The 17,292-nt window shown below is 37.6% G+C and overlaps 1 protein-coding gene across 2 annotated transcripts in view; it reads left to right on the top strand.

The window, feature by feature from the left end:
- AOX1 (aldehyde oxidase 1) overlaps positions 1 to 17,292 on the top strand; it is a 42,856-nt gene that overhangs the window by 18,063 nt on the left and 7,501 nt on the right. Inside the window, exons 16-29 of one of the 2 annotated variants that reach the window (XM_086466118.1) lie at positions 443 to 535; positions 2,557 to 2,726; positions 4,034 to 4,160; positions 4,674 to 4,796; positions 5,959 to 6,055; positions 6,949 to 7,073; positions 8,594 to 8,727; positions 9,940 to 10,027; positions 11,042 to 11,128; positions 13,423 to 13,614; positions 13,919 to 14,146; positions 15,216 to 15,311; positions 16,001 to 16,129; positions 16,633 to 16,707. In XM_086466118.1, coding sequence (XP_086322244.1) covers positions 443 to 535; positions 2,557 to 2,726; positions 4,034 to 4,160; positions 4,674 to 4,796; positions 5,959 to 6,055; positions 6,949 to 7,073; positions 8,594 to 8,727; positions 9,940 to 10,027; positions 11,042 to 11,128; positions 13,423 to 13,614; positions 13,919 to 14,146; positions 15,216 to 15,311; positions 16,001 to 16,129; positions 16,633 to 16,707 — 1,764 coding nt within the window. Of the gene's footprint in view, positions 1 to 442; positions 538 to 2,555; positions 2,727 to 4,033; positions 4,161 to 4,673; positions 4,797 to 5,958; positions 6,056 to 6,948; positions 7,074 to 8,593; positions 8,728 to 9,939; positions 10,028 to 11,041; positions 11,129 to 13,422; positions 13,615 to 13,918; positions 14,147 to 15,215; positions 15,312 to 16,000; positions 16,130 to 16,632; positions 16,708 to 17,292 lie in introns of both variants that reach the window. The other variant, XM_086466117.1, reaches the window with a different exon arrangement.

The following is a 17,292-nucleotide window of genomic DNA, read 5'->3' as shown; positions in this document are numbered from 1 at the left end:
ATTTCCCAGCATTCTAGGTGTCTACTTATTTTTGCCTTAAATCTGTTCTTATGAGGAAAAATATCCCTTTTGCCTTTTTCTTCTGTGTTACCTTGAGCTCGCTCTTCTAAATTACTATTGCTAGGTAATTTACTGTTACCAGGAGTGATTCTGTGCCAGCTTTGATCAGACTCCAGAACAAAGCTCTTCTGACTATTCCTGCTTTACGTTGCTTACTTTAAACAGGCATATTTGTTGAATCCAATATATTTTAAAATATTGTTTAGTGAAATCTCGAAACTCCACATTGTTTTAAAATTGTTATTTTAGAGCCTTTCTAGCTTGTGAGAGTCCTGAAGGAATTTCCTATACAAAGAGTTTGTATTTGGTGATTTTGGTTGTTAGCTTTTTTAATTGGAATATTCAAAATGTGAGTTTTAGTAGTAATTCAATTCTTTTTCAGGATCCTTTCCGCTACCCTGGGATACCTATGGAATATAAGAGTGTCCTACAAGATTTCAAAACCAAAATGCCCCAGAGTATCCAAATATACCAGGCAAGTTATTTTATTCTAAGATTGTTCTGTGCTTCATTAGACTTGTTAAAAACTCATGGTTCAAGCATAACCCTTCCTGTGAAGCTCAAGTACAAATTTTCCAAAGGATTGAAGGCAACGGGGTCTTAGTGGTTGATTTTAGCTCTCGATTAGAAAAAACTCGTCTGTAAAAATAGTCCCTTCTATACTCACTTCTTCTAAACAGTTCTCAAAAGATAAATATGCTGAGAAAACTCTGTTGTCAGACTTCTTAAACTTGGATATTGCAGTGCGCAACCCAATTGGAAAAAAATTTGAAGAATATAAAAAAGATTGAAAATCCCACATCTATAGCTATCACTATAGTATTCTTGCCGAAGATACACTTTTCTATAAGATCTGAGAGGGCTCTTAGGTCTTACGGTAGATTTAGGAACCAAGATGGAGTTTGTGATTGATAGCTATCCGATCAAATTACAGGAGTATTCAAGAAGTTAGCAGTAGAGGGCAGCAAAGAACACCTTTTGGATTTTCTGAGCTCACCGTCGTGACTAGGTCATGGTGGAACGCCTGCAAGGATTTTTGATATTTCGATACCCACAATACATAAGTAAAAATATCAAGTTTTTGAAAACCTAAAGAAAATTCAAATGAAATCTAGGTAAACTTTTTTTTTTAATTTTCAGATTTTATTTTAGATTAACATTTTAGCTGTAAATACTTTAAATTTGTTCAAGTTATCTTCAGCTTCCTTCAGAGTTGTTGTCAAAAAAAAGACACTAGAGACTTACAAAAGGGACCAGGATCAAAGGAACTAGTTGTTTGTGACTTTCAGCAATTTATTCCCCAGCTTCAAGAAAGTGACTAAACAGAAATGGAAACAATTTCTTATTCAGGTCAGTGGGTACTGAGCAACAGAGATTATTTAGAAATCCAGAAAATCTGTTTTTTCACTTGAAATTTCTGTCTAACTTTCTCAGGTCCCTATCTTTTGTCTGGAGTTCTTCATCTGAACATTAAAATTAAGGGGGGAAAAAAATGTATTCTGAGAGATAAATACCTGGTCATTCTGTTAGTGGAAGAGTTGAGATGGTTTGGCTGAGACAGCCATTTGAAGAACTTTAGGCAGTCAAGTGAAAAATGTCTGTTCTTGGCCTTGGTCTAATAGCAGACAGTGTGCCAGAAAGTGCAGGAGGTAGAAATGTATAGCCAGAATACTTGTGTGCTGGAAACTATAGAAGAAAAAAAGGTTTTGAGTTCTGAGCAATTATTTAGTTCTAAATGTAGAAAAGGAAAAAGTTAGTGTGAACACTGACCCAGAAATTGGAAGCTGGCAACAATTAGTTGGTGTGGTAGAATTAACTGGCCACACTGAATTAACTTTCAGGAAAGACTTAGCAAAACCAGGTTGATAAGGCACTAAATTCATACACACGTGCAAGGAGATAAAATTGGGAAGGAAATATTTAAACAACATTTTTTTCACTGATTTACATTAATCCATTGCGATCTTACAGTGAGGAAGACAAATCCTAGGAATCACTGAAAATAGCTCAAAACACAACACCAGACACTGGTAAAATACAAAACAGAATCTTGTGAGAAAAATTTGGAAAATTATCAAAGATTTATGACACCAATCAGTAAGGGAGGAATCTGTTCTTCTGAAAAAAAGAAGTGCTGTTTGTATTACTTTGATATAAATGATTAAGGAAAAAAATCCAAATAGACAAACCTGTGCAAGGCTCTTGGAAGGCTCCTTAAGAGAAGAAATTGAAGAAATCCTCAGGAGCAGCAATCACCTGCATCCTCATAACTTTCGATACGGAACTAGTAGATGATAATGTGAATAGCTGTGCAGCTTGCTCTAGGTGAACCTGCTTTAGCAGCGGGTTGGACTAGATGAACTCCAGAGGTTCCTTCCAACCCCTGCCATTCTGTGATTCTGTGAATCATCTGATTTTCTGATTACTGTAACAGTAACATGACTATTCTTTTTTTAACCGTTTGGTGGTGGGGTGTGTGTGGTTTTGACTGTACAGGACATAGAGCCGAGTCAGTCTCCCCAGGATCCTGTAGGACGGCCAATTATGCACCAGTCTGGAATTAAGCATGCCACCGGTGAAGCAGTTTACATTGATGACCTTCCTTCTGTGGATGGGGAACTCTTCCTGGCTGTTGTCACTAGTTCCAGAGCTCATGCTAAGATTGTGTAAGTGTTCAAAGTATAGCTGAATAAAGCGTTGTTACGAACTGCTGTCTGAGATTTTTAGAGCAGACTAATGAGTTATGTGTATACAGAACAGCACACCTGATACCCGCACTGGCTCAGGTGCTGGAAGCAATGTTGTCGCTCTAGTAGATGTCTCTGGATTTAACTGTCTCATTCCATATTACTGTACTAATAAGGTTGAACTGTTTCTGGTCCATGAGCCAGCCTAGGACCACTCCACAAAGTGCTGAGCAGTGCAGTGCAAGCAGACACTGAAACTCGGCTTTGCCAATATTGCTTTGAAATCTCTATTATGAAAAAGGCAGTGGTTCAAAATGAAGGAAATAGTGTTGCAACATTGCAGCAACAAGGTAGCAAAGGTCATATGAGGCGTTATAGGAGAGGAAGATAGGAACAGGATTTTATTTTGAAAGAAAACTGTTTTCACTTGTGTTTTTGTGCTGCCAAGATACACCTATTCTACCAGTTTGTTCAACATTCAGGCACCAAAATACACATATCCAAGTTGTCTGCCGAGCATTCAGGCACGAAGGCATGTATCCAGGTGGTCTGGTCAGGATTAATTGTGATGATAGAGAGGACTGGGGCTGTCAGCTATAGAGTTCTTATTGTATTTCCTGGCTTACTCTTAGGTTAGTATGCTGGGTTTGGATGTGCTCTTTTTGGTACCGTCAAGGAGGTATCACCCCCATCTCTGTGAGTCAGTAGGATTTCTTCACTTTCCTTTGTCTTCTGATCTGGGTGTCCAGAGAAGATGCCTGTAGATGTGCTGGGGTCTTGATAACCTGCTAAACTAAGTGCTATCAAAATATGCCATTCTTATAGGCCTTCTGTAGTTCTTTCTGATCCTTCTACACCCATACATTCCCATCCAGTCTCCATTTATACTGGTCTTGCTATTTCTATTATAGTTCTCTATATGAACTCTCTGTTTATAGGTGCTTATTTGTATCAGTTTGATATCAGTGTAGGCTGTGAGGTCTTAGAAAGCATCATAATTGTGCAGTGATTTTTATTATATCAGTGCAGTTCAGGCATTCTAGTGGGCCAATGATTTTCCTGTCGCATCTAGAATATTTCCTAGAAATGAAGCAGGTTTGTAGAATTTTGAATTGCCTTTGGCCTGCACTTACTCACATGCCAGAGGTAGAAGGACGAGATACGTCTGAACCTATGAGCAGATCCTGGCAGTACAAAAACCATACCTCTATACTGTGTTCCCTTCCTCTGTGCAATGTTTTGCAAAAGTAATAAATTACACTTCTCTTTTCCCATATCCCAATCAGATCTATAGATACCTCAGAGGCTCTAAAAGGACCAGGTGTGTTTGATATCATAACAGCTCATGATGTACCAGCCACAAATGAGTTTTACTACTCCAGTGATCCGGAGATTATATTTGCAAGACACAAGGTATAACTACTGTCTTTTTTAAACTGATGTTCTTAATTTTTATTGGTTTTCTTCATATTTTTATAATGAAATTTTACTTGTTGACTCATGAATTTCTGTATTGTGTCTAAATCAGGAATCACTTTAGCCATATAACAAGGTAAATTCTTACAATTTTTTCTCATTCCCTTTTCAACTTCAAAATAGCTCACGTGCATTATATTCTGACTAGAGAAAAATATATAAATCAGAAAAATACCCCACAAAACTGAGTTGTTGGAAGAGTATGTTTCATTGAAAGTTAGGCTCCTAAATCACTTATCCATTTTTGAATACTGTGTTTTCTTTGATTCACTTATTATATTCGTATTTCTAATAATTTGTTAGCTTCATGGATGAGCTAATAAAGATCCTAGGTCAAAACAAGATTCCAAAAAGGAAACATGAATAATGGTTACATGAAAGAAGAATATCAACAGCACATATGGGGATAATTTGAATCCAGTCTTTGATTAAGTGGTGTGTATTTTACAGGTGATTTGTGTGGGTCAGATTATCTGTGCTGTGGTCGCGGATTCAGATTTTCATGCCAAACAAGCAGCTGCAAAAGTGAAGATAGAGTATGAAGTGCTGGAACCAGTGATCTTAACAATTGAGGTACTAATAATTTATCTTCTCTTGCTTTTTTATTGTTTTATCTATATAATTAATGGAAGAAGCAGTTCATACTCTTCACTTGCTTTTTAAACATGATTTTCTGGGAAACAAGGTAAGTGTGAACATCCAAATTAACCAGTCCCCCTATAAATAACTTTTCAACCTTTTGGATAATTTTGACCACCTGTGATAGATAGGGAACAGTCTCAAAGGTATTAAGGTCCCACAGGTTTCATAATAATAAACGTAAGAGTAGAAAAGAAGAATTCTTTTAATGTTCCCAGTGAGGGAAAGGCAGTGAGCAAACTGGTTTTTTGTAATTCTTTTGGTAGCTACCAGTTGGTCAATCAATGTGTGTATGTTGGCTGAACAATCAGCTCCTAATTATCTGTAGCATTTTGTGTCTGTTGTCAGGTTAGCAAGCCAACAAAGTTAGGCTGGAGACACAGGAAGTGTTGGGGGAATTTGAGGGGAAAGGGGATATAGAACATTTTAGAAATGTGATGAGGGAGTCACAGGGGAAATGGACGTATGCTGGGTTAATGAGATGAGTGGAAGTAAGGAACTAAGGTCACATTTGCAGGGAACTGGTGTTAGTTCTGGTAGTCACTTTACAGCTTGTTTCCATAATACCTTTGCAGTGTAACGGAACAGTCTTTCTGGTATGAAAATAGTAGTCATCTCTTTTTAAAGACTGGCAAATTTTACTAATATTTCATTGCAGTTGAATCTCCGATTAAGTCTTATTAGGAATAAAGCAAATCATACTTAATAGATTCTACTTTTACTTGGTCCTTGTGATTTCTTCCCCTGTTACTGGCATCACCCTTTGGATGATGGGGTTGCGTTCTTATTCTGTGCTGTCTTGGTCACTTGCTAGATGTGTGAGAGGGAAGAGCAGGCTGAATAAACCAAATGTATTTCCTTAAAAAACTGCTATCATCTGTAACACAAGACACATGAGGAAAGAATTGCTGGAACTGAATACACAAACTCATCAACAATGACAGTAAAGTGATGAAATACAGTTATTCATTGACTTTGATAGCTGGTGATTCAAATCTCTGAAGAGAATGGTGTTTCTCCTGAGAGTAAAATGCCACAACAAGCTGAGAACCTTTAAAATACTTTAAAAATTTATTTCTCTTTTTCTCCACTGCAGGAAGCTATAAAGCACAACTCGTTCTTTGAGCCGAAAAGAAAATTAGAACAAGGAAATGTTGATCAGGCTTTTGAAACTGTTGATAATATAATTGAAGGTAAGCGTCAGAATACAGCTGATGAGAAGTTGTTGTCAGTATTTGGGTTTGTCTGTCTGTTCTTCAAGTCCCAGTTCTACCTTTTTTCCATATAACCATTAGGCACGAGAAACCCCTTGGTCCCCTGGAAAAAAATGTGGTTAAACCTAGTGGTCCTGCTACTACATTCAAGCTTTCTGCATACTCTGTCCGTGAAATAATCACAGAATAATTAGGTTGGAAGGGAGTTATCTAGTCCAACTTCCTCCTGAAAGGAGGTGTAGTTAGGGTAGATTACTGAGGGCCACGTCCAGTCAGGTTTTGAATACCTCCAAAAGTGGAGATTTCACAACCTCAATGGGCACCTCTTCCGATGTTTGACCACATTTGAATTTCTTGTGGGTGTTGCCTGTTATCCTTCCACTGTGCATCTCTTGAGAACAGTCTGGCTCACTCTTCCCTACACCCTTGTATTAGTGGGTTGTAGACAGCAGTAAGATCTCCCCTTAACCCTTTGCTTCTTATGGATGAATAAATCCAGTTCTCTCAGCCTCTTCTGATACATGCTGTGGTCCAGCCTCCTGACCATCTAGGTGGCTGCCTTCTTGACCTGGTCCAGTATGTCCATACTTTGTTTAATTTATCTATGTTTTATTTAAAATTGTCACCACTTGTAGGCAATATTGTTCTGCTATTAATCAAGCTCTGTTGATGCCACTGGAAAAAGACCAATTTAATCCTGCAAGAAGTTTCATCCATGTTTTTGTTTTAGATGTTGCTCCTTCATACAAGGAGCATCATAAGATTTGACACTGATTACCGTAATTTACGTGATGATGGGCAGTTGGTTCTTTCTGATTCATGTCTTCTGTCCTTTTCCCTCAGTAACACTTCTGTTTTTCTCTTTGATTCAGGGGAGATTTGCATTGGGGGGCAGGAACACTTCTACATGGAGACTCAGAGTGTGCTTGCTGTTCCAAAAGGAGAAGATAGAGAAATGGATGTGTATGTGTCAACACAGCATCCAGCAATTATTCAGGTAATACAGAGCATTCTCAGAGAAAGTGATTGAACCTGTGACCATAGAGCTTTTTAAGTTTGGTTTACAAATCCATCTTAACAGTTTAGAAGCAGTAGGAACATGACATTGCATATCTGGATTATCCAAGAGCAGCTGCTTTGTATACTGGTGTATCCTGATAAACACTGACCACTACACTATGAGGATAAGGAGGAAGTAAAAGTCTCTTATTTCACTGTGAACAAAGTCCCTCATGCCCCATTATTGTAGGCATGCAAAACTCCCTGTGGAACGCTGGGGCTCCTTCATCCCTATTAGCTTTCCATTGAGGTGAGGAGCAATCAGCACCCTGCAGAGTCAGTCTGCTGAGGCTTTGATCAATTCTAATAGCTGCAGGTAAGGCTGCTGCTCCATGCCAAAATCATAATCATAGAGTGGTTTGGGTTTGAGGGAACCTTTAAAGATCATCTAATCCAACCCCCCTGCCATGGACAGGGATGTCTTTCACTAGATCAGGTTTCTCAAAGCCTTGTCCAACCTGACCTTGAACACTTCCAATGATGTGGCATCTACAACTTCTCTGGGCTACCTGTTCCAGTGTCTCACCACCCTCATTGTAAAAAATTTCTTCCTTATGTCCAATCTAAGCCTACCCTCTTTCACTTTAAAACTCTTGCCCCTTGTCCTGTCAGTACAGGCCTTGGTAAAAAGTTTCTCTGTTTCTCACAAGCCCCCTTTATATATTGAAAGGCCACAATAAGGTCTCCTTGGAGCCTTTTCTTCTCCAGGCTGAAAAAATTCCAACTCTCTCAGCCTTCCTTCATAGGAGAAGTGTTCTATCCCTTTGATCATTCGTCTGATGGTAAATGGTAAAGCAAACACTGATATAGCATATGGTCTACATAGCAATAGCTATGGTGCATGAAACTGATAGTATTTCAGACTCAACACTGGCATTTTGTGTTCAAAGCCCAGTTCAGGTCCTTTATCATTTCCATTATTATTGTATTGCCAATAGCCTAGAAGCATGAAGAACTTTGTGTTTGAGAAAATTATTTGAAGCAATATTCCCAACACTAGCAAGACCGTAGGTTATTAAAAAACAAATGGTTTTATTTGAATTACAAATTAAAATAAAATTTATGATCTTACTAATAAAAATAATAAAAACTGTATTCTAATCCCTTTTTCTTATACCTGAAGTTTCTTACTGTTTAGGTACTGAAATCCAAGGGTATTATTCTTCACTCCTGTCCATGGCCAAGAAAAACCTTTTCTAGAAAAGGGTTCCATAGATGTTTCTTGTGTTGGCTTTTTTTTTGTCTCCATGATAGAGATTTTAAATGTGAACACTGCTGAGTGTTTGTTGTTATCTTTTTCTTGCTTTTTAAGCTAGGGTAAAGGAGAAATTGTTTTCATCTGATTAAAAAAAAGAACAACCACAACCTTTTTTTTTTTTCTATAAAAGGTTTTTATTTCAGAACCAAACTTTTAGGCTCAGTTTGAGTTCACATAAAAGATTGAAACTGGTCTTACAGGAGATGGTAGCTGCAAGTTTAGGCGTTCCAGCCAACAGAATCATGTGCCATGTTAAACGAGTTGGTGGAGCTTTTGGTGGGAAACTCCTGAAAGCTGGCTTACTGGCATCAGTTGCTGCAGTGGCAGCGAACAAGTAAGTGTGGTATGTGTGTACAGGGATATGAAGAGAAAATGGGGTGAACAAGTTTTGCGTTTTGGCTAAAATGCTTTCTCCTTTCCCAAATTGCTAGCCAAAAAGTCATAAAATCCTGACTGTTCACATTTTGTAAAACGGTTCAGTGCATTCCTTTATTTTGTTTCGTTAGACTGCTTACGTTGAGCAGCTCTAGCCTCAACTAAATTAATGGGACTTGAAGGAATTGGTATAGGCTAGACATGTTCTTGAAATGACTGAGCATTTCAAAAGGACCAGTCCCTAACTACTGAGGCTTTGCATGTACGTTCAAAACATGACATTAACCAGTGAACTTCACTGGCACAGCACAGAACTGGTTTTAAGAACAAGTAGTTCTAGTTCAGTCCACAACATCTTTCAAACAAAATTAGCTTAAATCTATTAGATATTATTATTTTGCTAATACTACTTGAATTAGTTTAGGAACCTTAACACATAAAGTTCCATCCCCCACCCTCCAAATTTGGCGGGACAGTATTGGCAATTAGCTGTCAGGGGATAGTAACCTCTTTCATAAGTATAACTGATTTGCTGAAGAATGCGCATCAGGCTACATCCTGTCCTAGCCAAAATGATCTTGTCATCTGAGTGGTTAGCTCAATGCCTCTCTGTTGTTACTACTGTCACTGTTGTACAAACTGCTTTTGATTATATTTGGCCGTGTTGTCTGTGTTTAGGATTAACCAGACCATGCTAAAAATCATCTTTTTTTATAGTTTAAACAATCTTGTTCTACTGTTAGGACTTCGTTTTACATCTTATGTCTATTTTTTTCAAATGTAACTATTTTCAAAAGTATTATCTGTGTTTTGGATTTATTCCAAGGCACTCTATTTCAGTACAATTCTGAATGGCTAAGAGACAACTATTTCTTGCTTAAGGTTGAATGCTAGCTGCTCTTAACTCATTTAACACAGATCAGTCTTAACAGTGAAATAACAATTTCTTCATAAGCTTGCACTGAGTTATCTCATTGGCTTTCAAGAGATGAAATGAAAATTCTGACATGATTGTATGCAAAAAATATGAACCGTGGACATAACTTTAAGCATATATTTAAGCCTGTTAAAGTTAAGTTTATATGTTTATGTGCATGGCTAGATCTGGATACATGATGAATAGCCATCTTGGTTTTTTGACTGAAATTTGACTTTTCTTTTGTTCATTTAGAACCAGCAGAGCAGTCCGTCTTATTCTGAGCCGAGGGGATGATATGTTAATCACTGGTGGCCGTCATCCTTTCATTGGTAAATATAAAGTGAGTGCCACAAGAATTTGTTGAGAAAATACCTGCCTATATTCTGTGAATAAGTATTTCAGTGTTACTGGTTAATATTTGTTCTATTAATGAAAATTAGTATAATCAGTTCAATTTTTAAACAAAACTACTAGCCAGGAAACCAAGAGATAACGTTGCTGTACAGCCTTTTCTCTGCTTCTGCCTCTATCTCTGCAGGGTTTTGTTTTGTTTTGTTTTCTAGTCCCTTTGTATCCTTTCACTTTTATAGCTTTTCTGTCTTTATTTCTAGCTCAGACTTCTTCTGCAGAGGTTTATTTTAAACTATCCATACTGTTAGGTTCACACAAAGCAGCAGCTAGTTTTTCACAGAAGCAGTGTCATACAGGAAAACTCACTCTATGGAGGAAATTAATCTCTTCCTGCACATGCACTGTCATCAGTCATAACGATTCCTTAGGAGAATTTCTGCCGCCTTTTCCGTCTCTACTACATAGGTAAAGTAAGAGAGGTTTTATAAGATGCTTCCCTGAAGTTGAAAATGAGCTGTAGCTCATGTTGAGAATTCAGGAACTATCAGTGACAACAGGTGAAAAGAGAGATGTTGAGATAAAGATCACATTTCTTCATTAAGAAAAACAAATGTCACACTCCATCTGCCAGACCCTATTCTTACAGTTAGAGTGGGATTTGTCTTTGTCTACAGTGAACATTCCTAGGTGACACACTTATCGGCCATCTCAAGCAATACACAGGAAGCCAGTGGGCTTCCCGGCTTCTTCCTTTCCCAATGGGCTGATGTTGCTTGTTACATGCTGTACCTATACAGATCACAGATGCTAGGTAGGAAAGCCAATATCTTAGGAACATACTTTCTTTCTCTCTTGCCCTTCTATAGTTTCAGTGAATGCTGCTCAGAAATTAATAGTGCAGTATGACCCTAATTGTGTCAGTTACATTCATTTTCAATATATACAAGCACTGAAGAAATTAATGAATGCTAAAATCTAAACAGGTTATTGTTGATTCTTCTAGGTTGGCTTCATGAATGATGGTAGGATCAGAGCTGTGGATGCCAAATATTACATTAATGGAGGATGCACTCCTGATGAATCTGTCCTAGTAAGGATTTTGTAAGCTGACAAATCTTACAACATGAAGGAATCACAAGCTGGAAAATGGTGAAAGCCAAATTTCCTTGCACATGTATCATTAATCATATAGCCTTTTGATGTAAGGACTGTGGGTTGTTGGAAAACCTACACCTAGTAGTTTAAACTTTCCTTATTCAGTTCAGTAAAGCACTACTCTACTTTTTGATATTTTCCTATGCATTCACTTCATGAATGGTTTGTCAGGCTTATTTTCCCATTATAAACATGTCAACTAACAATGTGTTTCTTTTAAAATACATAATACCTGCATCTGTGCCTGCCTAAAGCTTTATGTCTACAAGGCTGGGAAGACCTTTCTTAGCTTTCAGAAAATTCATAGCCATCATTGTCCTGTTACTATCTCTGTGCATTTCTGTACTGGGTCTGCATTTATTGTGCTGTATACCTCAGTTTCTCCCTTATAGGTCTGCAAAGTATAAAATTTTGCTTGCTTTAACATCAGTCACTGACTATTTGTGTTTGCATAGGCTATTCTAGCTGTAACTGAAATGTTTGTTGAGGTTACTACACCTTACCTGCTTGTCATTGCCCCACCTATGGGTATTTTCTGCACTCTGAAATCTGTTAGTTCAACTACCTATGCTGTTGCTGCCTAACCTGGGTTAGAAAAACATCCATGATTAAAAGCATGTACATCAATGCAGATCACATGTCAGAACCATCTTAAGATGAAGTTCTGCAATGATACAGTGAAGCTGGTGGGCCTAGAATTGGAGGCAGTTATAAGCAACTGAGTAACCTTTCCACCCACATCAGCTGCAGCTGGAATAGCATATGTGATAACAGCCTAAGTCTCTAACCTCACTCTGTAATTAATTAGCTCAATAACCAGTGGTCTAGCTGTGTGATTCCATTTGATTCTATTAGTGTAGCATTAATAATCTAACAGTTTTTAAAGGAGAAATAGGCTTATTGGAAATAAAATTTTAAGTTTTACTGAACTTAGAGTCCAGGTTTTTTCTGGTCCAGTGTGACTTACCTGTATGTTCCCAAGACCATATTTTGTGACTTATTCTTTCTTTAGAGAGGACCTTATTCTATGGGAGCCTAGCCCCAGAAAGAGGCAAGATGCTTGATGTCACCATAATAAAGACTATCTAGCATGGGAGTTGAATACCAGTAATCTATGCTTAACTTACTTATTGTTCAGTCAACAATTAATAATATTTTTTTAACTCTCGATGATTGCATCAAGATTAGAACAGACATTTCTGGGAAGAAACTTTGGCATTGCTAAGGGTTGTATTATAATGATATATTGTATTCACTCTGATTTATCAATAATCCTCTTAAGACTGATTGGCTTCATACACATACTTTCTCTGAAGTCCATAAAAGTTGTGTTCATAATAAAAAAAAAAACAAAACAACCCTTTTTATTTTCATTCTGCAAATAACATTTCAACCTATATTTCCTAAGTGAAAAGGTAGCATTATATGACATTATTCATATGCACAGTTATTATAGCAGAACTATCTTCTGTTGTTTCTATGCAGAAATGTTTTAAAGTTTATTATTTAAAGCTCAGTAGGAACAGTAGGAATATAGGCTTAAATTTGCCGTTCTGAGAAATCTACTTAACATTGAAGAGAGACAGTGGCCTCTTCATGAGGCATCAAAACCTTTTTTAACTTATTTATTTATTTTTATACCAGCTCCTAGAGCCTAATTTGAGGTCTCTAGTACGTCACTTTCCTTATATTGTGTTTTTGTGTTTGTCATGTGAAATCTTTAAAAGAAAAACATAAGAACCAGAAGACACTGTAGACTGCAGTACATACGCTTTTTAGTGGAACTAAACCTTAACTGTGAATTTCCATGGGATGTGATAATTCAGAATGCTTTCATCAGTTACTTTCATAGTTCCTATTGCTTTAAATCTAATCTGCCTATTTTTAGTTCTGTGTGGCTTTCGATATCAAAGTAGGAGCAAAATCAATTGTAAAATGAAGTATCTGTTACATCCTTAACTACTAACCAGCACTCAACTGCTAGTAACATCAGTTGGTTCTGTGAAGATCAAAAAAGAACTGAAAACTAATATGCTGCATGAGAAATGTATGAATAAAATCTGTATGCGTGCATAAGAGTATTCTTGCTACCAGTGATTGACAGAAACCCAGTTTTAAAGATAATTGTCTCAAGTTAAGGTCGTTCTATGAGATGAGAAAGATTTAAATGTGAATTTGAAAGAAGCACTGTTCTGGCATTTAACTAGACCTGTTTGTCCTCTGCCTCAGGTAGCAGAAGTATCCTTATTAAAAATGGACAATGCATACAAGATTCCCAACTTGAGATGCTGGGCTTATGCCTGCAAAACAAACTTGCCATCAAACACAGCGTTCCGAGGATTTGGCTTTCCCCAGTCAGCACTGGTGACAGAAACTTGGATAACCGGAGTTGCAGATAAAACTGGTTTATCACCAGAAAAGGTAATAAAATGAAGGCATCTTGTCTCCCAAAATGAAGTCTATGCAACTGGAAAGTTAAACCCCTTTAGATTAGCTCAACTCTTTGAATGCATCTTTTCTAAGTTAAACATACTTTGTGCTAAAATTAGTATTTTTTTTTAATTGATGACTGGTTGTTGAATGAATAGCATACTCTTACAAACTGAACCAAACTGGTAATCATTCAAAAAACATATGGTAATCTTCTTGTTGTCTACTAGTCCCCCCAAATGGTCAGTCTGCCTTTAACAGGTTTGTGTGACAGCTGCTAATTTTACTATTTCAGATTAGGGAAATAAATATGTATAAGGAGAATGATCAGACACACTTCAAACAAAAGCTTGATCCACGAAACTTAATACGGTGTTGGAATGAATGTATGGAGAAATCTGCATACTACTGTAGGAAAACAGCTGTCAATGAATTTAACAAACAAAATTACTGGAAGAAAAAAGGGATTGCCATTGTACCAATGAAGTTTCCGTTTGGACTAGGCACACGTTACCTTTCTCAGGTTAGTTTCTTTAAAGAATAAGTGATGTAAGCTTTGTATCTGTAGAAGATTGCAGTTACTCTACCTTAAGATAGTTACCCTGCCTTAGGATACAAAACAAATATGTTATCTTTCAACTTCTGAAAAACTATCATCCTCCTAGTGGTTGTTCACTGAAGGCTATACTAGCTTCTAGCTCTCTTCAAGCTGAGATAAATTTGTTTGGTTTTCAGGACCCGAGCAGCTTGGACTCTGCCTACTTAAAGGCCAGTCCCATCTTTTGTGAAGTGGCATTGGTATAGATGAGTTGAACACTTCCATGAAAAGTTTTGAGGACTGATGGCAAAGTGTTCATTGGATAAGTTATCCATTCTAGAAACAGCTCTGAGCTTACTCTTTCTGACCATGGGGGTACTATGGGATGCTGTTCTTAAAGACTTAACCCTTTGATGTCATCAAAGACTTAAATTTAAGTAGAGAAGGGCAGTAGTATTTTTAGTCTTTGTATTTTTTTAATCTAGGTGTCCAGTGCTTCTGGAATAGACAGCATTCTATCAATTGAAAATTAATGACTGGCTTGTATCATATCAAACTGTCTGTCTGTTCAAGACTTAAGTCGCAGGACCTTCGTAGTCTACAGTGCTACTTACAGCTGAGTCCAGGAGGAAAATCTCATTCAGAACCTTACTGCTGTCTGATGCTGACAGCCTGCCCAACCTGTGCTGTTGAAAAACCTGTGTCCAAAGGTTCTCAAACGTCAGTGAGAGAGAAAATGGAACTTGCAGCAATTTGCATGCACAGCCACTAGTGAGGGACGTCCTCCAGCTTCTTTTGGAACTGTTGCCAGGTGTAGATTTATTTCAGGATCTAGCAACAGAAAAGGCGGATCTCCAAGGATTTGTATCTTTTTCTGTTAAAGTTCATTATAGAGGAAGAGCAGGGACTAGCATTCCAAATTTTGCTTTCTGTTCAAAAGCATTAAACAGATTGAAATATACTTCAAAACTTTGTCTTTTTTGATTCATCAGTTCATCACCATATACAACACATTTCTCACTGGTCTAATCTTGATTTTGGTTTTCTTTTTTAGGCTGCTGCTCTGGTTCATATTTATACTGATGGGTCTGTGCTTCTGACACATGGTGGAATTGAAATGGGGCAGGGTATTCATACAAAGATGATCCAGGTAACAAATGATCCAGACAAATATTACCTTGTGCTTTACCTCTCATGCAGATGAACACCGTGAAGGTTTTCTTCTTGGTTAGTTAGTGTACCAGTAGGGCAGTTTCTTAATCAGCATAGCCACTGCTTCTTTGCATTGGTGGTGTCAGAAAGCAAAGATACCTTCATTAGGAGTCAGCAGGAAATAAAACCAGATTGTTTGGTTTTTATTCTTCCGATGGTATGTGAAGAGGCTTATTGGAAGTAAGATTTTTTGGAGGGCTGATCCCATAAAACCCACAGTAAAAAAAAAAGACTGTCAGTATTCAGATTAGTTTACAGTCCAGGGAATATTATTATTATTACCATATTTGTTCAGTTGAGAGACAGATCTGTAAAGATATTCATCAAGTCAATGAAAGCTTGGGATCTGGGCCAGCATAATTTGCCCTGTCATACAGGACATAAGCATCAAAATCAGGAACTGAATGTTGGACTCCAGAGTCTCAGTCCAGAGTCTGAGTACAGCTAAACCACTGCCCTTTTCTGTTTCTTTGTACTGACAAACTGGGCAGAATGATTTCAGCTGGAGGTTGTAAGAGAGCTTGCTAAAACTTCTTATTTCCTGGTATCACTGACTTCTAGCAAGTGCTAGAGAACTATTGGAGTGTTTCTAAAACAGAGAAGAATATGTTGTTCTTCCTGAAACAGGTTGCTAGTCGGGAATTGAACATCCCCATGTCATGTATTCACTTCTGTGAAACGAGCACAACAACTATTCCCAATGCATGTGCCTCAGCAGGATCTGCAGGGACAGATGTCAATGGCATGGCTGTGAAGGTAAAGAGTAGTATTTAGTTTAACAAACCCCCCCTATCCCTTGTGGTATTTAATGCCTGCCAAACTTTAAGTGTTAGTGATCCCATAGGAATCAACCTTGAGATTTACCAGTAATACCACTGGAGATTGCCAAGAAGAAACAGGAATTGTTGACAGTTTCTTAGTAATGGTGCTTATGAGTTTTCAGAATATGATCTGAGCTTTCCCCAAAAGCCTTATGTTTGACAAAACCTTTGTTTAATCTAACAAACTAACTAGTCCTATACAAATCTTGTACCCTGTTCCTGTTCTAAATCTACTGATTCATGCAGATTCCAGCCCTTGTAACTTAACCCTTTATAAAGTTTGTGTCTATGCAGTTAAAATGCCACCTCCTATCATACTTTTTCAAACGAAGATGACAGTAAAGCATATACTAATTAAGTACTAACTAGAACATATCTTGTATAGTACCAAATGTATCTCTGTTAATTTTGTGTTATGTTCTTCTGACTTCTCACCAGGATGCTTGCCAAACTCTTCTGAAACGCCTGCAGCCTATCATCAACAAGAACCCAGAAGGGACCTGGAGTGACTGGGTAAGACATGTGAATCCCACTAAATGTGTTTGTGTGCTTGCAGAAACTGTGATATATGTTTTGTTGTCTATCAGTCTGCTCAGCCTAATAATCCTAAAGTTAAAAACTGTAGAAATGGGTTACTTCACAAAAAGATGGAGTGTAGGTGCTTCATTTAGATATGTGGGAAACAATCCCCAGATCATATCTAGTTGGAAAGGAGGGGAAGCTACCTGTGAAGTCACATTTGGAGGCACAGAAGTTCCTAATGTACAAAAAATATCAGCTTGTGCAATAACATGACTCACCCCAGCTTACCCTCAGACAAGCTGTTGCCAAAAGGTTGTCAGGGTATACATGTACAGTGTCAGTTTTCTTACGTGGCTGTTCTTTATTCTTACCAAATCAATAAAGAGAAGCCTTCTCAACCTCTTCCTTCCATCTCTCTCCCATATGCAGTATATTACAGAACTGCACAAAAGGGTAGCAGGAATCCTTGCTCCCATTGCTCTAATATGTAATTAGTTATAATATTAGTTACATTTGCAATAGAGTAGTACAGAAGTAGGTCTAACGCTATTTATAGAAATGGCCTCTGTCTGATGC

This window comes from Leptosomus discolor, chromosome 5, assembly GCF_034619465.1.
Source record: "Leptosomus discolor isolate bLepDis1 chromosome 5, bLepDis1.hap2, whole genome shotgun sequence".
NCBI lineage: Eukaryota > Metazoa > Chordata > Aves > Leptosomiformes > Leptosomidae > Leptosomus > Leptosomus discolor.
This window is presented reverse-complemented; position numbering and strand designations above follow the sequence as displayed.